General features: G+C 50.1%; 1 protein-coding gene across 5 annotated transcripts in view; it reads right to left on the bottom strand.

Moving 5' to 3' along the window:
- Positions 1–1,462: 1,462 nt before the first annotated feature.
- The window catches only part of LOC117051898 (transmembrane protein 87A-like), a 30,341-nt gene continuing 7,618 nt past the window's right edge, over positions 1,463–24,185 (bottom strand). The window contains exons 4-20 of one of the 5 annotated variants that reach the window (XM_033158619.1): positions 23,595–23,726; positions 23,003–23,071; positions 21,286–21,459; positions 19,907–20,021; positions 18,615–18,679; positions 17,576–17,759; positions 15,921–16,020; positions 14,492–14,585; positions 14,304–14,375; positions 12,875–12,983; positions 11,111–11,169; positions 9,615–9,718; positions 7,720–7,799; positions 6,488–6,546; positions 4,722–4,774; positions 2,388–2,418; positions 1,463–1,609 (exon numbers count right to left, since the gene is read on the bottom strand). In XM_033158619.1, the coding sequence (XP_033014510.1) occupies positions 1,568–1,609; positions 2,388–2,418; positions 4,722–4,774; positions 6,488–6,546; positions 7,720–7,799; positions 9,615–9,718; positions 11,111–11,169; positions 12,875–12,983; positions 14,304–14,375; positions 14,492–14,585; positions 15,921–16,020; positions 17,576–17,759; positions 18,615–18,679; positions 19,907–20,021; positions 21,286–21,459; positions 23,003–23,071; positions 23,595–23,726 (1,542 nt within the window). In that variant the 3' untranslated portion in view covers positions 1,463–1,567. Of the gene's footprint in view, positions 1,610–2,387; positions 2,419–4,721; positions 4,775–6,487; positions 6,550–7,719; positions 7,800–9,614; positions 9,719–11,110; positions 11,170–12,874; positions 12,984–13,479; positions 13,549–14,303; positions 14,376–14,491; positions 14,586–15,920; positions 16,021–17,575; positions 17,760–18,614; positions 18,680–19,906; positions 20,022–21,285; positions 21,460–23,002; positions 23,072–23,594; positions 23,727–24,185 lie in introns of all 5 variants that reach the window. The other 4 variants (XM_033158621.1, XM_033158618.1, XM_033158616.1 and 1 more) reach the window with 4 other exon arrangements.

Raw genomic sequence — 24,185 nt, 5'->3', positions numbered from 1 at the left:
GTGTCCAGGTAATCTCGAAAGCATCCCATCGGAAAGTCCGGCTGAAGTTTTTGGGGACGTGAAGAAGCTGTTCGGAAGAGCAAGCTTCCCAACGGGAGAAGTCTGTGCACCGCTCCGGGTGGAGTTCTTTATTTTATTTTAGAAAAAGCATCTTTTTAAATGCAGAATGAAGGCAGGGAGCAACATATACATATATATATATTTATCTCAAGTGGTCCAGGAAAGATCTCCTCGCAGGGCCGCCTTTCCCAGCTGGGTGGCTGCAAAATGTTTGGGACTACAAATCCCATCAGCATTCGCCATATCCAGATGTGCCGGCTACGGCTGATGGGGACTATAGTCCCGAACATCTGGAGGGCACCAGGTTGAGGGGAGGGAGAAGGCTGGTGGGGGAGGACGGGGGTGGGCTGCGACCATTCTTCCGATCCAACATGGAAGGGAATGGTGGCTGTTATCTGCTATTGCTTCAGCCAAGTGAATTGCTGTGGTCTCAAGCAAGCTGGGCTGTCTGCGCTCCCCGTACCCCTTCACCATCAGTTTCCCACCCCCCAAAATAAACCAACCGGGGGCTTCCCCCCGCCATACAGTCTCAACACAGCTAGCTGCTGCAGGGAACTTTGATTCCAGAGATCGACGGACCTGCCCGCCCCATAGATCTGCCCCCAACGCTCTCCTTGGCAATAAAAGTCTGCCTCTCCAACCCTTTCCAACCGGCGGCCTCGTTGCGGAGTCGGGCATGCCCCTTGCCTGCGTCTCCTCCGCAAAAAAACCAACCCCAAGGGAGGCGCCCCCCAACCTTGAGCCCTCCAGATGTTTTGGACCACAATGCCCATCGTCCCTGACCACTGGTCCTGTTAGCTAGGGATCGTAGGCCAAGACGTCTAGAGGGCTGCAGGTTGGGGGTGCCAGGTGCCCTAAGGATTCCTCCAAAAAGAGAGGGCTACCCTTTCGTGCCTTCTCCCCTTAGGTCAGAGAAGCAGCTCCTTCCGCTTTGGGTTCAACGCACATTCCCGATGCCACCCTCCCTACCCCCAGAATTTTGCACCCTGTCCCCAAGCGACTCAGGTCAAGAAACCCGACTGTACAAGTACCCCGAGGGTCGGCGGCGAAGGACACAGACTGGCGCTGCCGAGGGTCCTCCTCGCGTTCCCTCGTCAGAGAAGGCCTGCTCCAAAATGGGGTTCGGGAAAGAAGCCGACACGAGAGCAACGCGGCTCCGCCTGCCCCGCAACCCCCCCTCCTCTCCAGTGGGGGGCGCTGGTGATCTCGGCAACACGCCTGCCCCCCCCCCCAACTGGTGGGGTCAGGGCATAAGGTCCTCGCCTGGCCAAAAAAAAAAAAACACAAAACAAAACCCCAAAAAGCCTCGGAGCACCAGTTAGAGAAACACCAAAAAGTAATAAAATAATATTTTGACCATATACAAATATATATATATATATGTATGTATATATATTATATATATGCATGTGAAAAAAGGGGGAAAGGACGACCATCAGCAACTCTTCGTCCGTTCGAAATCCACCAGGGAAAGAGTGTGGCTGAGCGGCTCGGCCGGATCCAGGCTTCATTCCATTTTGGACATTTCAAATTTCGTGGTCACTATTTCCTGTTTTTTGAGGGGTGGGGGGGAGAGGGAGGACAAGGGAAAACCCACTTTTTACAAGAGCTTTAATATAGTATGTTTCAGATGAGAACAGGAGCTCCTTTGTAGTTCTGTCTAACTGCTGTGACCTCACAGAAGCTCGGGCAATGGTTCGCATAGACGGGCCTGGCAAATTATTAGCTAGAACAGGGGTCAGCAACCTTTTTCAGCAGGGGGCCGGTCCACCGTCCCTCAGACCTTGTGGGGGGCCGGACTATATTTTGGGAGAAAAAATGAACGAATTCCTATGCCCCACAAATAACCCAGGGATGCATTTTAAATAAAAGGACACATTCTGCTCATGTAAAAACACACCGATTCCCGGACCGGATTGAGAAGGCGATTGGGCCAGATCCGGCCCACGGGCCTTAGGTTGCCTACCCCTGAGCTAGAATGAGGGATTGGGGAAACCATGTAACTTGAATTCTGTGAGCGTATTTGTTCATTAAAACCAGCCGTTCCCCAGGAGCACTCAAGGGACAAACTGGAGGAACAGTCTGGGAGATGCTGGGTGGGAGAAATGGAATTGACGCATAGGCCTTACGTTGTTTTATGATTTAAGTAGATAGAGGGTATTCAGCGGACATAGTTTATCGAGTCCTCGGTTGCAGTCTCAATGGCCTGGCCAGGAATGCCCACACAGTGTGCCTATCCCATGAAACTCGCACGCTTAGGAACGCAGCAAGGGCCCAGCTCCGTCAGGCCAAAAGGCACAAATAAAGAAATAAATAAGTTGGCTTACCTCATCGGAATCCAACAAAGGAGGGAGAACGCTGCAAGAGGAAAAAAGGATGGTGGTTAATGTTAAATTTTGCAATACTGCTAGACAAGGGGCTGCAGATGTCAACTGATAAAATCAGAGCAATTAAAACTGAGGTTTAATGAGTGGCACTTCCACTTGCGCTGCACCTAGGAAGCAGGAGTCCAAGTACTTTCCCCCTTGCCTCATTCCTTTCCGGGGAAACCGGCTCTTTAGTGAGAGATCAGACCCAATGTCACTCCAGGAAAAAATATCAAAACCGTTTGCTCCGGTTGGGCGTTAAATAGCAGTTTTCCTGCAGGGAAAGCCGAGGCACAAGAGGAAGTGTGTGTTGGAGGTGTGGGAATGTTAAGGGATGTGGAGGAGGATATATTGTTTAAGATATCCTGTCCCAACTTGTGTTTACAAGTTCTATAATATCTGCAGAGTTAACATTCCCTTTTTAGCACACACACAGCGGATAGCTTGCACATAGAGTCATTAGAAATATTATCCTGGTGTCTTCCCCTTTTAATCCCTCTTTTAATAAGACACTACACAGTTTTCAGTAAAGTATAAAACGTTTACTCACAAGAAATCATCTGTTCACACAAAGGATCCCAGAGGCAGACTTAAAAGTTACTAAACATGTGGTGACTATCTCCTTATGTCTCAGTCCAGGAAGGCAGGAAGGTCCGGCTGGAGGACCGAGACAACCTTTATGTCTACTCTAGCAAAAGTTTTGTTTGACTGCTCCTGCCCTTTTTACATCCCACAGGAGGAACTGGACATGGAAGATGGGGTTCATTTCCCTCGTGAGCAAAAATCTCCCCATGTATGCGATAAGTCAACAGGTGCAAGTCAGCCAAACTAGTTGCTATGGCAATGGCCCAGTGTCACCTCTGTAAGTGATTCAGGCATTAGTCTGTCCGTGAATCAAATTCTGCACTACATCTTGAAGCTCCTTCTCGGTGGTGGCACCCGCCCTGTGGAACGCCCTCCCACCAGATGTCAAAGAGAAAACCCAACTACCAGAATTTTAGGAGACATCTGAAAGCAGCCCTGTTTAGGGAAGCTTTTAATGTTTAACAGATTGTATTTTAACATTCTGTTGGAAGCTGCCCAGAGCGGCTGGGGAAACCCAGCGAGATAGGCAGGGTATAAACAATAAATTATTATTATTTTGAGGTCTTTCACTGGAGAGTCAAACTTGGGTAGTGGATTCAATCAGCTTGGGCCTGTCTAGAATCACAGAGCTGTAGAGTTGGAAGGGACCCCCCCCCCAAGAGACATGTAGTCCAACCCCCTGCAATGAAGGAATCACTGATGAGGAATGAGTCGCAAATGGCCATCCAACTGCTGTCTAATGAGGCTTAGAATCCTAGAGTTGGAAGAGACCCCAAGGGCCATCCAGTCCAACCCCCTGCCAAGCAGGAAACACCATCAATGCATTCCTGACAGATGGCTGTCAAGCCTCCGCTTCAAGACTTCCAAAGAAGGAGACTCCACCACACTCCTTGGCAGCAAATCCCACTGTCAAACAGCTCTCACTGTCAGGAAGTTCTTCCTCATGTTTAGGTGGAATCTTCTTTCTTGTAGTTTGAATCCATTGCCCCGTGTCCGCTTCTCTGGAGCAGCAGAAAACAACCTTTCTCCCTCCTCTATAGGACATCCTTTGATATATTTGAACATGGCTATCATATCCCCCCTTAACCTTCTCTTCTCCAGGCTAAACATACCCAGCTCCCTAAGCCGTTCCTCATAAGGCATCGTTTCCAGGCCTTGGACCATTTTGGTTGCCCTCCTCTGGACACGTTCCAGCTTGTCAGTATCCTTCTTGAACTGTGGTGCCCAGAACTGGACACAGTATTCCAGGTGAGGTCTGACCAGAGCGGAATACAGTGGTACTATTACTTCCCTTGATCTAGATGCTATACTCCTCTTGATGCAGCCCAGAACTGCATTGGCTTTTTTAGCTGCTGCATCACACTGTTGACTCATGTCAAGTTGATGGTCTACCAAGACTCCTAGATCCTTTTCACATGTACTGCTCTCAAGCCAGGGGTCACCCATCCTGTATAGGCTTCTGAGTTGCTGTGGCAAAAAAGGGACTAATAAATACTAATACTTATTATTATTATTATTATTATTATTAATAGATTGTGAATGCCCCCTTTACTGCAGAATCCTCAAAGTGCTATCTTTACAGAATGTTTGCGCAAAATGCATTTCCAAACCACTGACTTACTTATTTGATTAAATGCTAGACAGCTGAACAATAAATCAGTTGACAGCGCACATACAAGCATTTTAAGGGGGTGGAAACCGACAACTTACACGTCAGCCATGGAGGAGGGGATGTTTTCTTCCACCCATTTCAAGTCTTCATCCTGAGAAAGGGGAAGGGAGCGAGATTCGTGGATGAACAACAGCAAGGCTTCGGAACCGGAAAACGCAGGTTGTGCTACTTAAGACTCGGCTCCAAACATGCGCCGAAAGCTGGCAGAGAACGGGATGCCATCCCAAAAATATGGCAAAGGAAAGCAGATCGGTGTGTTTTCATTTGTGGGAAATGTTAAGATTACAGTGGCGCCTTGGTTCTCAAACGCCTTGGTACGCAAACAGCTTGGAACTCAAACGCTGCAAACCCGGAAGTGCCGTATATTCCGGCGTATAAGACGACTTTTTAACCCCGGAAAAACTTCTCCAAAGTCGGGGGTCGTCTTATACGGTGGGTCGACACACCTCTCTGTCTCTCACCCTTGCAGAAACGCAGGGTAGGGAGGGAAAGCCCACCCCCGGCGCGACGTGTCTTGCCTGTGTGTGCGTGCGAGAGGCTTTCTCTGTCTCTCTTTCACACTTCTGCAAACAAGGCCCCACATAGAAAAGGACCAGCCGCTTGCTCTCTCGCTTAATAGCCTCATTCCAAGAAGAAAAAAAGCACCACCCATTGCTCTCGAAACCCCAAAAATCCTGCACAAATTCCCGCCTTAATTTCTCTGCAAGTTCCCTCCTCCCTCCTTCCTTGCGCGTGGCGGTGCGGGGAATACTCAGAAGTCTTCTCTTTGGTCCTCCACCACCCCACCCCCTCTGCTCCCAGCCCTTTCCCCCTTTCCGGAGTGAGATCTGAGAGGCAGAGATGGAGAAGGTAGGATAGAAGGACACTACTTCGCTTCACTGCCGTCCTCAGGCGAGCATATCCCAAACTCTATATTTTAACAGGAAAAGTTGGGTGGTCGTCTTATACGCCCAGTCGTCTTGTACGCCGGAATATACGGTAACTGTTCCGGTTTGCGAAACTTTTTCGGAAGCCAAACATGCTCCGTTTTGAGGGTTACGTTGAGGTCTGTCTGTTTTTGCCATTTATTTTGCGTTTTTGTGGCTCTTTTTTGTTTTGTTTTTTGTGACTGTGTGGAACCCGGTTCAGCTGCTGATTTGATTGATTGTGTGACTGCAGCACATTTTATGGATCAATGGTCTCGTTAAGATAGTAAAGTCCACGTTAAATTGCTGTTTTAGGCGCTGCTTTTAAAAGTCTGGAACGGATTAACCCAGGCATGTCCGAAGTCCGTTTTGGGTTTAATCCGGCCCCTGTGGCAGTTTATTCCTTGGGGTAAAATCCTAAAGGAAAAAAAGCTCTATCCTTTAAAAAGATTAAAAAAAACCTATGGTTGGTCCTTTGGTCGGCCCTCACGGCCCTTCACTTCATCAAATCTGGCCCTCTTTGAAAAAAGTTTGAACACCACCAAATCAATCCATTTTGCATTACTTTCTAGGGGAAAGCACGCCTTGGTTTTGGAACGCTTTGGTTTTGGAACAGATTTCCAGAACCGATTAATTCAGAGAACCAAGGTAACACTGTACTAGGTACTTTGCGACAACCGGAAGAGGCCGCCAGCTTCCTTACGATCCAGAACTGACAAAAGAGTAAGGAAAAGGAGGAGGCGGGGCCACGTCCGTGGGAAGGCAAACCACGGTTTAGGGTGAACCGGGGTTTCGTGGTCCCGGCTAACCATGGTTTGGCTGAGCGCGACTTGCAAACCAGGCCACAGGGAGAGGTGCCAGGAACGCGGCTTGTGGCGGACAGGGTGCGGGATCCTTACCACTCTGCTGCCCTTGAGGATCCCATTGGCTTCCGGCTTTGAACTTCTCATCTTCATCCCTTCTGAAAAACAGAGGGGGGGGGGTTGGTTGGAGAAGGACACCTCTTACAAATGCAGAACGGGGATTATACTTAGAACAGGGCCTGCTCCGCAGATCGAAGTGGGGAACGGCAAACTGGTCCCAACCAGTTAACGGCTTTACATACCGATAGTATTTTATGCAGCTCATGCGTACGGCAGTATTTGATGCAATTTTACAACCAATTATGAACCTTATGCCTGCAAGTCCAGCCTCGCGACTTGAGATATCCCACGCCTGCTTGTTTTACGGGAAATACGTTTGCTTACTGTATTTTTCGCTCCATAGGGAGGAGGAGGAAACAAGAAAATTTTTTTTTCTGGTTTTCCTCCTCTAAAAGCCCTGTTTTTTTTGAGGATCAGCTAAAAGTTTTGCAGCTTTTTTGCAAAGGGAAAAGCCCTGGTTTTTTTGAGGATCAGCTAAAAGTTTTGCAGCTTTTTTTGCAAAGGGGGAAAAGCAAAGCTCCGTTTGCAAAGGGGGGAAAGCAAAGAGGAAAAGCCCCGTTTTTATGGGGTTCAACTCACATTTCTGCAGCTTTTAAAGGAAAGGGAGCCTTTTCTACAGTTTCCAGACAGATAATCTAATCAGCCAGCCACATGTTGCTGGGGAAACAAACAACCTCCCTCTGCAGCACATTCAACAATGGAGGGCGGGGCGGAAAGGGAGCCGGGGACTCTTATCTCTCTCCCGATCTCTTGCTGATCAGCTGCTGAGCGGGGTCCTTTCAACACCCCCTTTTCTCTTTGTAAAATAAAAAGCATGATCCTCTTTTGGCCCCTGGGCAATTCAGCTCCAGGGACCACCATTCGCTCCATAAGACACACAGATATTTCCCCTTACTTTCTAGGAGGAAAAAAGTGCGTCATATGGAGCGAAAAATACGGTATTTCTTTTCCGGCTACATTTGGTTAAGCGACACGTTTCGATTTGATGTGATTTATGCAAACGCATGCAAATCTGCATCACTTTGAGAAGGCTGCATGTTTCCGGTTTTCCCCGGCGGGAGACTTCACGTCTTGCATTTCCCCTCTCCGGGTAACAACTGACAGCAAGTAGCCTTGAGAGGTGCTCATGTTTCACCACCCTGAGCCCCCCACCCAGGCCTGCCCCACACAATGCAGGGAGCCCCCCGCCCCCCGTGCTGTGCTCTTACCAAAGGCCTCGCTGACCATGGGCTCCTCGTCCTCGTCCTCCGGCTCGCTGCCTTCGTCCACCAAGGGCATGAAGGCGTACCTAGAAGCACAGAGTTGCGGAGTTGGAAGGGACCCTGGGGGGGTGTGTCATCTAGCCCACCCCCCTGTAACGCCTGGGGAAGCGGCCAAGACGTCAAGCCACAGTTCACAGCCTGCTTCTCGTCCAAGAAGCTGCATCCGTTTCTTCCTCCCTCCCCTCACAACAACCTTGTCAGGTAGGCCGAGTCGGGAGTTTGTGAATGCTCAGGCTACTTCTAAGCTTCATAATAATAATAATAATACCTTTATTGTCATCGTACAACCTGTGCACAATGAAATTAAACAAGCCTCGCCTGCCAAGAGGTCGCTGCACCTCTGGTTAGTCATACAACGCGTTGGCGACAAACATTCACACAGCTCTTTCAGAAACGGTTTCACGTCATTTATCCGATTTGTGAGAAAGAGACAATTGCTTGCAAAGTGCCACAAAAACTTCCCAACTACCTAAAATAAAGTGAACTTATAATGTCTGGTTTAACTAGGTTCTTACAAATTCTTGACTCGAGTTTTTCGTTTTCTGAAACAACTGCGTGAACATTTGTCATAGAATCCTAGAATCCTAGAGTTGGAAGAGACCCCAAGGGCCATCCAGTCCAACCCCCTGCCAAGCAGGAAACACCATCAAAGCATTCCTGACAGATGGCTGTCAAGCCTCCGCTTCAAGGCCTCCAAAGAAGGAGACTCCACCACACTCCTTGGCAGCCAATTCCACTGTCCAACAGCTCTTACTGTCAGGAAGTTCTTCCTCATGTTTAGGTGGAATCTTCTTTCTTGTAGCTTGAATCCATTGCTCCGTTTCCGCTTCTCTGGAGCAGCAGAAAACAACCTTTCTCCCTCCTCTAGATGACATCCTTTGATATATTTGAACATGGCTATCATATCCCCCCTTAACCTTCTCTTCTCCAGGCTAAACACACCCAGCTCCCTAAGCCGTTCCTCATAAGGCATCGTTTCCAGGCCTTTGACCATTTTGGTTGCTCTCCTCTGGACACGTTCCAGCTTGTCAGTATCCTTCTTGAACTGTGGTGCCCAGAACTGGACACAGTATTCCAGGTGAGGTCTGACCAGAGCAGAATACAGTGGTACTATTACTTCCCTTGATCTATATGCTATGCTCCTATTGATGCAGCCCAGAATTGCATTGGCTTTTTTAGCTGCTGCATCACACTGTTGACTCATGTCAAGTTTGTGGTCTACCAAGACTCCTAGATCCTTTTCACATGTACTGCTCTCAAGCCAGGTGTCACCCATCCTGTATTTGTGCCTTTCATTTATTTTTTTTGCCCAAGTGTAGTACTTTACATTTCTACCTGTTCAAATTCATCTTGTTTGCTTTGGCCCAGTTCTCTAGTCTGTTAAGGTCATTTTGAAGAAGAAGAAGAAGAAGAAGAAGAAGAAGAAGAAGAAGAGTTTGGATTTGATATCCCGCTTTTCACTACCTGAAGGAGTCTCCAAGCGGCTAACAATCTCCTTTCCCTTCCTCTGTGAGGTGAGTGGGGCTGAGAGACTTCAGAGAAGTGTGACTAGCCCAAGGTCACCCAGCAGCTGCATGTGGAGGAGCGGAGACGCGAACCCGGTTCCCCAGATTACGAGACTACCGCTCTTAACCACTACACCACACTGGCTCTCTACTTTGAAGTGTGATCCTGTCCTCTGGGGTATTAGCCACCCCTCCCAATTTGGTGTCATCTGCAAACTTGATCAGGATGCCCTCAAGCCCATCATCCAAGTCATTGATAAAGATGTTGAATAAGACCGGGCCCAAGACAGAACCAATGTGTTGTATGAGTTGGCACATGTTGCATTTCTCTAGTACCTTTGGTTATTGGCCGAGGGTCTCCAGAGGAACATGATCACCAGAAGGATGATAGAGAAGAGGAACCTCCAGAAAGCGTCGTCGATCCAGAGCTCCCTCCAGTCCTGATGAGCAGCGAGGAAGAGATTAAATCTCAGCCTGAATCAAACCTGGCCTACTCTCCTCCCAAACCCCAGACCCAGCCTTGCACTTTCTGCATATCTGGAGAGAACTCAAGGACACTTCGTGTTCAAGGTGTCTCCCCTGCCAGGTAAGGACACAAATGAGCCTTTTATAAAAAAGAAAGAAAGAAAAAGATTTCTTTGACCCGGGGTGACGATAATAATGATCACCTCGCCTTTTTCTTAGACTGGGACTCAAGGCAGCTTGCACAGGTAAAATACAAAAAGGTGAAAACGTACCCCGTATTTTTCTGTGTATAAGACGCCCCCTATCATTCCAATTTAAGAAATCCTCATTATTCACTATCCGTGTATAAGACGACCCACAGTTTTTCCCACATAATTTTTAAGTGAAAAAACCCTAGCCTCATACACGGGAAAGTACGGTAACTACAGGTGAAAACTCGAAAAATTAGAATATCGTGGAAAAGTCCATTTATGTAAGCAATTGTTTTCATTAGCTACTGGAGTTTAATATATGAGATAGACTCATGACATGCAAAGCGAGATATGTCAAGCCTTTGCTTGTTATAATTGTGATGATTATGGCACACAGCTGATGAAAACCCCAAAGTTGAGATTGTTAATTTGGGGTTCTCATCAGCTGTATGCCATAATCGTCACAATGATAAGAAATAAAGGCTTGAAATATCTCGCTTTGCATGTCATGAGTCTATCTCGTATATTAGCTTCACCTTTTAAGTTGAATTACTGAAAGAAATGAACCTTTCTGGACAGTGAAATTAATGGAATATGCAGAACTGGACAAAATGACGGGAAGAATTCGAGAACAGCGGGACCAGAAATTCGTCAAAGACTGGTTTTAATTTACAAATTATTTGAGAGACAATGATACTCAATTGAATACATTTATAGGATTTCAAGAAGCTTTGTAGACAAACGTAGAAATATTATTGTAATTAAGGACTTTATGGTGATTAATATGCATAGGATACTTTAAGCAATGATAGATTTAAGATGTATAGATTTAAAAGATAGAAATTTGAAAGCCGTTTGGAAGGTCTGAGGCAAGTCTTGGCTATGGTAGCCAGAACGGATGAATATATGTGAATTTATTTTTTTATTCTTTGTAGTTGTTATAGATTAAAACAATAAAAAATTATTAAAAAAAGAAAAGAAATGAACCTTTCCACGATATTCTAATTTTTTTTGAGTTTCACCTGTGTGATTGCTGAAAAACCGTTAAAACTCTCCACGGGATTTAAACAATATTTGTAAAGATCTATTCAAATATAGGTAATAATCAACACCAGCTCAGCACCCCCCAAAAAACTGTCCCCCACCCCCACCCGTTTGGGGCTCCTCAATACTCACTGCCTGGCATGTGGCGAGTCTGAAAGTTTTAGTTGTCCAGATAATGAAGATAACAGACGCTGCAGAGGAAACAAGTTTCAGGTGAGTCGCTGGCAGGTGAGAGAGAGGGCAGCTTCCAGCAGCAAGGCCAAACATTTACCCTGTGCAATTTAAACCAGAGGCACCCCCTGCGACCTCCAGGCATCGCCTCCATGATTCCCTTTGGGGAATAACCCAAGGTGCAGGTCAGCGCTGCAACGTAAGGTTGCAGCGTGGAGCGCTCCTCTCCGGCCCGCCAGTCGCGCCCTCCCTCCAGGGCAGCCCGTTTCAATCCCTGCCTCCAGTAGCATTGGTTTTCTGTGCGCACCGAGCGTGCTCAGCGCACATCGGAGTGTTGTTTATTTAGCTACGGGGGTTTCTTGGTTCTCTAACGCCTTGGGACCCAAATGGTCTGGTTTCCGGACATTTTTTGGAAGCCGAACACGCTTCTGATTTGAGTGTCGCGCTTCCGATTTGAGTGCCACGCTGCGGCCCGTCTGGTTTTGCTGTTCATTTCGTGTGACTGCAGCACGCTGTGTCTATTGCTTTCGTTTTATGGATCAATGGTCTCGTTAAGACAGGAAACTTCGTGTTCAATTGCTGTTTCAGGGGTTGCTTTTAAAAGCCTGGGACGGATCAATCCGTTTTGCATTGCTTCCTATGGAAAAGCGCTCCTTGGGTTTTGGAACGCTTTGGTTTTGGAACGGACTTCCGGAAGTTTGAGAACCAAGATACCGCTGTACTTCTGAAAATCTCGCGTTTCCCCCCGGCGATAATTCTGCCACCTTGCGTGGTGGGCTTTTGGCTCAGAGAACGAATCTTCCACCGACGCCGCCAGGGACGCCTTCGCAGGGGCGTAGCAAGGGGGGGGCGGAGGAGCCCCGGGCAGCGCCCCTGCTGGGGGTTACACATCGGGGACAGCCCCGCCCCCTGGGCTTAAATTTTTTTCTTTTCTTTTTAGGCTATTTTCGGCAATGCCGGGGTGTCACCCCCCCCTCGCTGGCCACCCCTGTGGCTCCGCCCTGGCAGCGCCGAAAATAGTCCCCCCCCTTCCAGTGGCGGAGCTTGGCATGGAGGCAAGGGGCGGGCCAGTGATGTGGAGTGCCACCCCCTCCTCGCTGGCCCGCCCCTTGCCTCTATGCCAAGCACCGCTGCTGGCTGTCTTGCGGAGCCAGGGCATGGAGAGGGGTGGGCCAGCGAGGAAGGACACCCCTCCTCGCTGGCCCGTCCCTCTCCCTGCCCCGACTTGCGCTCCGCCAAGGGAGCCCGGGTGGCGGATTCGGGAGTCTTTGGAACCCGCAGAGACTCCTGAATCCGCCGTCAGGCCCCCCTTCGTGCAGCGGCTGTTCACGCAGGCACGATCAGCCGCGGCATGAAGGGGTGCTGCCGCCGGGCGGCAGATTTGGGAGTCTCCCGAAGCTGCCGCGAGGCACCCCCGGGGGCGGGGGGTCGCGTGTGTCATGGCGTCATGACGCACGCATGCACCGCGATGCCCCCACCCCAAGGGGCGCCTCTTGGCTTCCCGCCCCGGGCAGCCAAGGGGCTAAGAACGCCCCTGCCCCTTCGCCACGATTCCGGCCTTACTGCAGTGGGGTTGGGCCGGATGACCTTTGGGGGTCCCTCCCAGCTCAACAATCCCGTGAATATTCTGCCTACAGACGAGACTGAAAAACCTGGACGCGCACGTAATACAGACGCGGAGCAGTCGGGGTGGGGTGGGGTGTCCGCCTCCCCCCTCAGACTCACCGATGACGGCGAAGATGAGCGTATTGGTGAAATGGCGGTAGAGAGAGAGCTTTACCAGGTTCCGGCGCAGTTTCAGCAGCTTCATGGTTTGCACCAAGCTAATGAGGATGTGTTGCTTGTTAAGGAAGACAGCAGCGGGGGGGGGGGGGCGGGGGACAGAGTGGGTGGGGGAAACCCAGCCAGATGGGCCGAGTATAAATATTCAAATTATTTATTATTATTATTAAGAGTGGGGAGGAGAGAGGGCTCCTGCGCTTGGATCCTGCTTGTGGGTTTGCCCCACAGGCCTCTGGTTGGCCCCCCCCATGGGAACAGGATGCTGCCCAAACCCAACAGGGCACTTCTTATAGAACCTCCAGGTCCAGAGGCAGTCTATCTGGGTTCCATGAGTTATCTGGGCCACTGGGTTGTTCTCACGTTCTAACAACCGCCGACTACGCCTTCCCAGTTCTCGCTACGGGCCGGAAGCTCAACCACCCACAAAAGGAGCAGATCATTGGGGAAATAACTTTTGGGGGGGGAGGAGGGCAAAAAAACCTAAAGGCACATGCAGGCGAAACTGGAAAGGGACAGGGTTCGGCCAGGCACAGCACAGAGGAGGATATCCACCAGCACAAAGCAGAGTCGAGCATAGCCAGAGGTATAGCAGAGAGCAGCACCAAGTCATCTTGTGCCTACGATAAAACGGGGCGGGGGGGGGGGAGAGACAAGAGAAAAGAAGGAGAAAGAGGCGGTGAAGAGGAGAGGTAGAAAAGAGCGGGGAGGCAAAAACGCAGGCAGGGAGACAAACTGATCTGCCGCTAAAAACAAACAACTCGTCAAATATGACTAAGCCGCTTCTGGCGAAACCGGAGCAGTGCATGGAAACGCCGTTTACCTTCCCGCCAGAGTGGCACCTATTTATCTAATATTACCCCTGTTAAGACTCTTCCCGGGAAAATCAGAGGCTTACTATGTCAGGTTCCTACTGGAAGACCGGATAAATGATAGAACATTAGCAGTGGCGAAGTTTCTATCGGTGGTGGCATGAACTAATGATCTCTCTTCCTAAGTCTGTACATAATGCTTATATAACCTGAAGGCGGGCTGTCAAAACTGTGTACCGTTTTATAATGAATTGTCGGGTCTCTGGACCGTAATAAAGATTTTATTTATTTATCTACTTGCACTTTTGACGTGCTTTCGAACTGCTAGGCGGGCAGGAGCAGGGACCGGGCAACGGGAGCTCACCCCGTCATTGCGGGGATTCGAACCGCCGACCTTCTGATCGGCAAGCCCTAGGCTCTGTGGTTTAGCCCACAGCGCCCCCCCGCATCCCCTCTCTTCCTTTAGAAACCCCCCAATCTAAAATAGTAGGCAAGGGAAGAGCAAAGAGCTGAGAGAAAGCAAACTGCCCCCCCCCAAGTTTCTAGTCCCTAGTAAAGGATATCCACCAGACGATACATGAATCCACAAACGCCAGGAAAATTTCACAGATGAGCGCGGCGGCTTTGGTTTGCTCCTGGGGTAGGAGGGGGGGGGGACAGTCAGGCTGAGAGGGCTGCTCCCGGGCTCATCCCACCACCACCACCACCCTCCCTGCCTCCCCCACCCCTCCCCCCGGCCGTCCGCCCTTACCGATTTGACCCGCAGGACCCCCTCGATGATGGAGAAGATCAAGTACATCAGCCCCACGCCCACGACCCGATTCAAGAGAGCCCCCAGCCGTGGCCTGCGGAGAGAGAGAAAGGGGGGGCAGAAGTCGAGGAGCCGAGTCGCCGGAAAGGGGGCAGGCCTCTTGTACAGGTGACGGACCTTTGCTGCAATTCCTGGGGGTCCCTCCCAGCTCTGCAATTCAGGCGACCGGTTCTATGGTCCGAGAACGTCTCCCAGGCAAGAGGATGCAGCATCCCCAAGAGCAGGGGTAGGAAAACTAAGGCCCGGGGGCCGGATCTGGCCCAATCGCCTTCTCAATCCGGCCTGCGGACGGTCCAGGAATCAGCATGTTTTTAATGAATAGAATGTGTCTTTTTATTTAAAATGCATCTCTGGGTTATTTGTGGGGCATAGGAATTCGTTTGTATTATTTTTTTTCTCCAAAATATAGTCCGGCCCCCCACAAGGTCTGAGGGACAGTGGACCGGCCCCCGGCTGAAAAAGTTTGCTGGCCCCTTCCTAAGAGGCACAAAACCCGTAGGAAGACAATTGATTCAGAACTCTGACGGGCAGTGGCTGGGGCAGGCGTGGGGAACTTCAGACCGGGGAGCCAGATGTGGCCCTCCAGGCTTTTCCAAGTGGCCCTCAGAACGCTCCCCAGCCTACGCCCTGCTCTGCAACCCGAGTTTGCTCGGCCTAGAAGTGCCCACGCACCTGAAAAACGCCCCTTGCTTCCTTGGGTGGAGGACAGAATCATAGAGCCGGAAGGGACCCTGAAAATCATCTAGTCCATGGTAGGCAAACTAAGGCCCAGGGGGGCCGGATGCGGCCCAATCGCCTTCTCAATCCGGCCCACGGACAGCCCAGGAATCATAGAATCACAGAGTTGGAAGAGACCACAAGGGCCATCCAGTCCAACCCCCTGCCAAGCGTATTTTTACATGAGTAAAATGTGCCCTTTTATTTAAAATGCATCTCTGGGTTATTTGTGGGGCATAGGAATTCGTTCTCCCCCCCCAAAAAAAATATATAGTCCGGCCCCGCATGTGGTCTGAGGGACGGTGGACCGGCCCCCTGGCTAAAAAAGGTTGCTGACCCCTGATCTAGTCCAACCGCCTGCACTGCAGGAAACTTCACACCTGATGGGGCTCGAACCCACGGCTCTGAGATGAAGGGTCCCATGCTCGGCTGATAGAGAAGGGTGTGTTCGAAACCAGGACAACAGGCGGGGAGCACCGAAAAGGGTCTCCCACCACCCTAGCCGAGGGTCTCCATGAGGTCTTCCCCACCCCAGGAAAATTAACTGGCAACATCGGGGAGTGAAGTCGGGGCCTTCTGCACACCAAGCAGGTGTCCTCCGCCGCTTTGTCCAGGGGTTCCCCCCCTCCCTCTCCCCGGCCGGCACACTCACTTGACGATGCCGTATCCCAGGCTAGCGATGATGACCAGGACGCGGGCAAGCATCCGCTTCACGGCACAGAGGACCTCTGCAAATATCACCGCCCCTTGAACTGGAAAGCAGAAGAAGAAGAAGAGTTTGGATTTGATATCCCGCTTTTCACTACCCTAAGGAGTCTCAAAGCGGCTCACATTCTCCTTTCCCTTCCTCTGTGAGGTGAGTGGGGCTGAGAGACTTCAGAGAAGTGTGACTAGCCCAAGGTCACCCAGCAGCTGCATGTGGAGGAGCGGGGAAGCGAACCCGGTTCACCGGATTACAAGTCTACCGCTCTTAACCACTACACCACACCACACTGGGGTGTTTTGAGGGGCCGTTTTGAGAGAGGGCAGAGGAAATGCGGGGCAGCCCCTGGAGAGATGAACCGGAAACTTCCTGCTAGGTCCACACCATACATTTTAATAATAATAATAATAATAATAATAATAATAATAATAATAATAATAATTTATTTATACCCGGCCCATCTGGCTGAGTTTCCCCAGCCGCTCTGGGCGGCTTCCAGCAAAATATTAAAATACAATAGTCCTTCAGAAATTAAGAGCCTCCTTAAACAGCGCTGCCTTCAGATGTCTTCTAAAAGTCAGGTAGCTGTTTATTTCCTTGACATCTGGTGGGAGGGCGTTCCACAGGGCGGGCGCCACCACCGAGAAGGCCCTCTGCCTGGTTCCCTGTAGCTTCGCTTCTCGCAGGGAGGGAACCGCCAGAAGTCCCTCGGAGATGGGACCCAGGTGTCCGGGCAGAACGATGGGGGTGGAGACGCTCCTTCAGGTATACTGGGCCAGAATATATATATATTGTTGCCAGATTCTGTGTAGCCTTGATAGATATACGTCGAAAGATGGTCTGTGACGTAAATCAACTCTAAATAGAGACCTAAAATATTGTTGGATTTATACCTTAGTAGCCTGTCTCGTAGAATTGATAATCGAGTCTAAATTTTATCAGTTTTATCTATGTTTAATCAATGATTTTAAGGACATGGTTTAAGTCGGGCTGGATAGGTTGAATATGCCCCCACTATGTAACGAGTACCCGTTTAAATATATATTTTCCATATTGTTTTTATAAATGCAAATATTCTGTTTTATGCTGGTCTGTGACCGAATAAAGTACATTCATATTCATTCATAGTCCTTCAGAAATTAAAAGCTTCCCTAAACAGGGCTGCCTTCAGATGTCTTTTAAAAATGCAGCTGAAACTCGAAAAATTAGAATATCGTGGAAAGGTTCATTTCTTTCAGTAATTCAGCTTAAAAGGTGAAACTAATATATGAGATAGACTCATGACGTGCAAAGCGAGATATGTCAAGCCTTTATTTCTTATAATTGTGATGATTATGGCGTACAGCTGATGAGAACCCCAAATTCACAATCTCAGTTTTGGGGTTTCCATCAGCTGCGCGCCATAATCATCACAATTATAACAAGCAAAGGCTTGGCATATCTCGCTCTGCATGTCATGAGTCTATCTCATATATTAAAGTCCAGTAGCTAATGAAAACAATTGCTTACATAAACGGACTTTTCCACGATATTCTAATTTTTCGAGTTTCACCTGTGTGTATATATATTGCAAAGCAAGTCTCTATCAGCGATTCCCCACCGACCTGACTTCCCTTGGCTCTGGATGCTCTGGAACTCGGCGTAGAAGACGGCCTTCTCCAGCATTCCCAAGAGGATGACGCCGCCAATCCAGAACTGGATGCGAAGGATGTCCCTCCAGTAGCAAGCCAGCAGGACTAGCCAGAGGACCCCATAAAGCACGTAGACGATGCACATCACCATGTAGAACTAGGGGGGGGGGGGAAGAAAGGGCAGGAGAGGGCTGAGGCTGGAGGAGGAAGAGGAGCAACCAGCTCTGCGGGGGTAGCAAAAACAGACCTTGCTGGACTACAACTCCCATCATCCATGGCTACACTGGATGCTGGGAACTGTAGTCCCAATGCCTGGCTACTGGCATGGTGTACAGCAGGCATGTCCAACAAGTAGATCGTGATCTACCGGTAGATCACTGGGTGTCTGTGGCAGATCACCGGTAGATCAGTGGCTCCCCCCCCAAAGAAGCTAAAAAAAACTTATAATGGCTCCCCAAAAATAAAGCTCAACATCTTTGCCCTGCACCCCTAAAACGACCTGAAACTCCAAAATAGGGCTTTCCTTCCTAAAAGAAACTCAACGCCGCTTTCCTCTTCCCTAAAGAAGCTCGACAACTTTTACGTGAACCTCCCCAAAACAGGGCTTTCCTTCCTAAAAAAAGAAGCTCAACAACCTGAAACCCCCCAAAAAGGGGGTAGATCACTGCCAGTTTTTAACACTGTGAGTAGATCGCAGCCTCTTGGAAGTTGGGCAGCCGTGGTATATAGAAACGGGTCAAGACAGGAATCCTGACCCAGCGGCAACTACTGGACAGAGGTGTCTTGGCTGCTGTACTCCGGGCAGCTTCCAGGCTGGACTGCTGCCCAGCGCTCTACGCGGGGCGGCCCTTGGAGACGACTCGGGAACTTTTGATGGGTCCAAAGCGCACCATCGGCCACCGGGGTCTCTTTGTTTCGAAACAGCTGTGCCAGTTGCCGGTCTCTCTGGGCTGCCCCAATCCCCACAGGGGGAAACCCACAGGGGAGAAAACAACTCTGCCGGCCAACTCACCACCATCAGAGGCCACTCGGAGGCAGAGATGTACTGCTGGTCGGGGTGTTTCATCTGCACGTCAACTGGAAGTGGGAGGGGGGAAAGAAAGACATGTGAGCGGGAGGGGAGAGGGGGCGGCAAAATTCTGACACGCTTTTTAAAACCACTAGTCAGTAAAAAAAATTTTACAGAAAGGTTCAACCTTGCTGGCATCCTCTTAATTTTTACACCCAGATTGAAGGTTTCATTTTTGGAACCGTGAATTTTCGGAGCAGTTTTTGCAGTTCTGTCAAACATTACTGATCTGGCTATACTATTAGAAATACGCAGGCAGATAATTGTGAAATCATGGTGAGGTTTAAGAAGTTAACTGTTTATAGTTGGACAGCTTTTCTGCTGCGCTTGACTGGAAGGAGAAAAATAATCATTTACTTAATAACAATCTAAACAATTCATTTGACTTTAAACAAAAGCACTGTAGCATACGTATCCATGTTTGTTAACATATTATTATTATTATTATTATTAATAATAATAATAATTAAAAAAAAACTTAGACTGAGTTTTAGCACACATGAAAAACTTAAAGCAAATCCTTATTTCCTGATGAACAGCCTTTGGACTTAAATAGAAAACTATCTTTAGAAAGGTTTTTCCTCCAAAAGCATTTTATTTTAATAATCCGATTTAAATTTTTAAAAATCCGATTTAAATTAAAAAAACAACCTCATTTAAATTTAAAAAAATCTGATTTACATTTTTTTAAAAATTCGAAACAAAATAGAAAATTCTTTCCAGTAGCACCTTAGAGACCAACTGAGTTTGTTCCTGGTATGAGCTTTCGTGTGCATGCACACTCCCTCACTATATTTAAGGATCTGGTGACTTCTGTTTCAGTGTATCTGAAGAAGTGTGCATGCACACGAAAGCTCATACCAGGAACAAACTCAGTTGGTCTCTAAGGTGCTACTGGAAAGAATTTTTGATTTTGTTTTGACTATGGCAGACCAACACGGCTACCCACCTGTAACTTAAAAAATTCGATTTATATTAAAAAATCCAATTTAAATTTTAAAAAATCTGGGTTTTTTATTTTTTAAAAAAACCATTGATATTTATCCATCCTGCATTATACACAACAGAGCTGAAAAAGAAAGCCCATCTCTTCACCCGGGTATCCAATGCCAGGCACAGAACAGCCCACCCCGTTTCTCGGACGAAGGCAAAGCTCTCCACACCAACTCAAATGCCGCTCCGTCGACTGATCTCAACCCTCACTGCCCACGGAAAAGCCGCGCCATTTCACTCACTTTTGATCTCCCAGCTGGGATCTTGTCGCTGAAGATCTTGCGGGGTCTTGTCGCTGAAGATCCTGAGGATGAAGACGTAAGGCCCGTCCTCCCAGGTCACGGCGACTGTCGAAACCTGGAAGGGACCCCCGGATAAACACCCCAGGTCAGTCAAAGGCGCTGCGCTGCGGCCGGAACTCGTGGCGACTTCCAAGCTGTGCCAAACTGGTACCCAACCCAGACTCCTTCCTTCTTCCCCCTCAATTCCTTGCTGGTGGCTTTGTGGCACAGAGGCAGAAGAACAGGAGAAGAGCCTCCTGGATCAGGCCGTTGGCCCATTTAGTCCAGCATCCTGTTCTCACAACCTGCCTCTTCCAGGAAACCGGAATGCAGGATCCGAGCACAAGAGAAACTCTCCCCTCCCGCGGTTTCCCGCAACTGCTGCCTCCGGCCGAGGAGGGCATGGCACAGCCATCATGCCGAAGGCCTTTGGTAGCCCTCCGCCTCCATGAATTTGGTAGCCCTCCCCCTCCAGCCCGGTTGGCAGCCACCGCTCCCTCCAGTGGCGGGGAGTTCCACGGTCCAACTATTGAGTAAGTGAACAGCGACTTCCTTTTCCCTGTCCTGAATCTTCCAACACTCGGCTTCGTTGGGCGCCCCCAAATTCTAGTGTTGCCGGTGTGATGAGAAAGGGAGGGTCGTTCGTCTCGATCCCCGCTTCCCCGAGGCCGTGCGCAATTTTATAAACCTCTGCGGCGTCGCCTCTGACTCAGCCTTTTCTCCAAACGAAAGTCCCAGAGGCTGCGAACCTGATCCCTCGATCGTTTCGGTCGCCCTTTCCCCAAATCTACAATGCCCTTTCTTTCTGGTGCGGCCACCAGAACTGAACACAGAAGACCAGAACTGCACACGGCTGGTCCCCCGAGCCCCGCGATATCTAGGGGGCTGCAGGTTGCCCACCTCCATGGAGCTGCCAGGAGTGCCAAGCAGATGCCCCACCACCTTTAAGGATGGAGAAAACTCCCGATGAACTAGAGGGCAGGGTTTGGCACAGCAGCTACTCAACAAGGAACTGTGCACACACCATTTTTATTGCCTAAAGGTAAAGGGACCCCTGACCGTTAGGTCCATTCGTGGACGTCTCTGGGGTTGCGGCGCTCATCTCACTTTACTGGAACGAGAGCAGCACACGGAAACGCCATTTACCTTCCCGCCGGAGCGGTACCTAATTATCTACTTGCACTTTGTGCTTTCAAACTGCTAGGTGGGCAGGAGCTGGGACTGAGAAAGGGGAGCTCACCCCGTCGCAGGGATTCGAACCGCCGACCTTCTGATCAGCAAGCCCTAGGCTCTGTGGTTTAGACCACAGTGCCAACCGCGTCCCTTTACTGCCTACCAACCTCTAACTTCTGCTTCTTCGCCCCTGAGCTCTTCGCGGCCCCTTTGTCTTCCTTCTCGGTGGTCGGCTTCGCAACATCCTTGCCGTCTTGTGTGGCTCCGGCCTCCTTCCTCACCGCCTCCTCTTTGGCCTCTGGCTCCTTGGGAGCCTCCCTCTTCTTCACTCCCGACTGGGGCTGCGGGCAAAACGGGCAAATGGGCATCGGGGGGAAAGGGTGGCAGCGCCAACGAAGGGGCGGCCTCTCTTGGAGGAATCGGTCCACCCACCGCTCTCAGAGCTGCAGTGGCTGCAAATTGCGAAGGGTCTCGGGAAGGGGGGGGGAATAACCCTTCTCTCTCTCTCTCTCTCCCACCCACTGAAAGAGGGAGTGGCAAACAAAGGAAGCTGCATTTGGTACCCAGCAGTTAGCGATTTCAGAGAAAATCAGGCAGAACGTCCACAGGGCTACAGCAAAGCCACCGACGGCATCTGTTGTTATACCAGGGATGGGGGAAACTTCCGAGTCTGGCCAGGAAAGGGAAGTTTTTTAATGTTTAATGCTGTATTGTGTGTTTAATATTTTGTTGGAAGCAGTCCAGAGTGGCTGGGGAAACCCAGCCAGATGGGACGGGTATAAATAAATAAATAAATAAATAAATAATATTTATTATTTGTACCCTGCCCATCTGGCTGGATTTCCCCAGCCACTCTCGGCGGCTTCCTACAAAAATCAAATACATTAAAATATCACACATTAAAAGCTTCCCTAACTAGGGCTGCCTTCAGATGTCCCCTAAATGTCTGGTAGTTGTTTATTTCCTTGACATCTGAAGGGAGGGCGCCATCACCAAGAAGGCCCTCTGCCTGGTTCCCTGTAACCTCGCTTCTCGCAGGGAGGGAACCACCAGAAGGCCCTCGGAGCTGGACCCCGGTGTCTGGGGGCAGAACGATGGGGGGGTGGAGACGCTCCTTCAGGTATACAGGACCGAGGGCGTATTATTAAAAATGCTACCCTCCAGGTCCCATTTGGGACTCTCCCTCAGGCCACCCCATCCCAGCTTTCTCCCCCCCCCCAACTTGAACTGCATCCCTGGAATATACTGATAACAGCTCTGGTTTCCTCGGACGGAGGAGAGGGAGGAGTGTTTGAGCACCCATGGAAACTAGTCTACCCCGTAATGGTAAAAATTGCATGCATTGCTCTGCCCACTTTCCCTCTCGTTTTGCTCGCCCCCCCGGCCCCCAGCATGTGGCCCCTGCAAGATTACCCAAAAGGGAATGCAGTTCTCAGGCTGGAAAAGGTCCCCCCCCCCATGCTGAACGATACGCAGAAACACCATGCCTATTCACGGAAGAATCATCTGGCCTAGTGGGAAGATGGATCCCACCACTGAATTTTCATTTAAGGCTGGCTTCAGGGGCCCCGGGAGCACGGGAGCACTTGTAGCGCTGGGCGTAAAGAAGAGCTTGCTGGATCGGGCCAAAGGTCCGCCCGATACAGGGCTGCTTGCTTGCAGGAATCCCATAAGGAGAGTAAATTGTGTCCCCCTGCTGTATCAGGCTCCCTTGTGTCAGTGAGTTCCACAGTTTAAGGTCCATCCAGCCCAACCCCCTCCTTTAAAGCAAGCTGGCAGCCCCTCACTATGCCGCCGGGCAGCAATAACAAGGCCGGGGATTTCTCCACAGACGAGCCCACAGCCCCGTTCCCCACCCCCCCAGTTCCTCGACTCTCCACTGACCGAACTATCCATTCCTTGCTCCTTGAAAGGCTTCAGCTTCTGGGGCTTCGGCAGCTCTGGGAAGTGCAGCTGGAAAAGAAAGGGAGGCGGCCGGTTGTTAGAGCCCTGTCCTTTTCTCCCGGCAAAAGCCCCTGCGCCACGCCCCCCCTCCCCATTTTGCATTTCCTAAAGAAAAACGCTCCCTGCACCTCCAAATCTGGAGACAACCCTTGCCTGCAAAACTGGACCCAATTTCTGCCCCCCCCCCCCTTGTTGCAAAGAGAAGCCGCCCTTCCCTCCACGCTCCCCGGGCTTCCTCCTCAAGTAACGGAAAGAACCGAGGAGGAGCGAAGGGGTCGCGGCCCTCGGCCCAGAAACCCAAACGTTTGCCGGGTTGCGCTGGGCAAACTGGGCCACGGCGACACACACTTTGCCCCAAAGCCCCTCCCCGCATCAGGTTTCCTTTCAACATCTTTCACCTTCGACCCGTTAGCGAAGGAGCAGGAATGACGCAAGCCCTCCCCAACGCAGCCGCCGCGTTCCCCGTTAAACCGAGCTCGCTCCGCCCGCGTCCCGGAGACTCGCCCCCCCCCGGCCATTTTGCTCTCCCCACCTCATTGAGCTGGCCGCACGGAACCAGGGTCGTGTACCAGATGTACTGTCCGCCTCCGGCGACGCTGGCCTCCGTCTCGTAGAGGCTGAGGTAGTTCTCCGCCTTGGTTTCCTGCGAGGGCAGAGGAGGAACCTGAGAAACGGGCAGTCAAAAAACTAAAAACGGGTGTTCAGGAGCCTTGCTGCCTTCAACCATAGAGATTATTATTATTATTATTATTATTATTATTATACCCCGCCCATCCGTCTGGGTTTCATAGAATCCTAGAATCCTAGAGTTGGAGGAGACCCCAAGGGCCATCCAGTCCAACCCCCTGCCAAACAGGAAACACCATCCAAGCATTCCTGACAGGTGGCTGTCAAGCTTCCGCTTCAAGACCTCCAAAGAAGGAGACTCCACCACACTCCTTGGCAGCAAATCCCACTGTCCAACAGCTCTCACTGTCAGGAAGTTCTTCCTAATGTTTAGGTGGAATCTTCTTTCTTGTAGTTTGAATCCATTGCCCCGTGTCCGCTTCTCTGGAGCAGCAGAAAACAACCTTTCACCCTCCTCTATAGGACACCCTTTTATATATTTGAACATGGCTACCAT

The sequence above is a fragment of the Lacerta agilis genome, chromosome 8 (genome assembly GCF_009819535.1).
Source record: "Lacerta agilis isolate rLacAgi1 chromosome 8, rLacAgi1.pri, whole genome shotgun sequence".
NCBI lineage: Eukaryota > Metazoa > Chordata > Lepidosauria > Squamata > Lacertidae > Lacerta > Lacerta agilis.
This window is presented reverse-complemented; position numbering and strand designations above follow the sequence as displayed.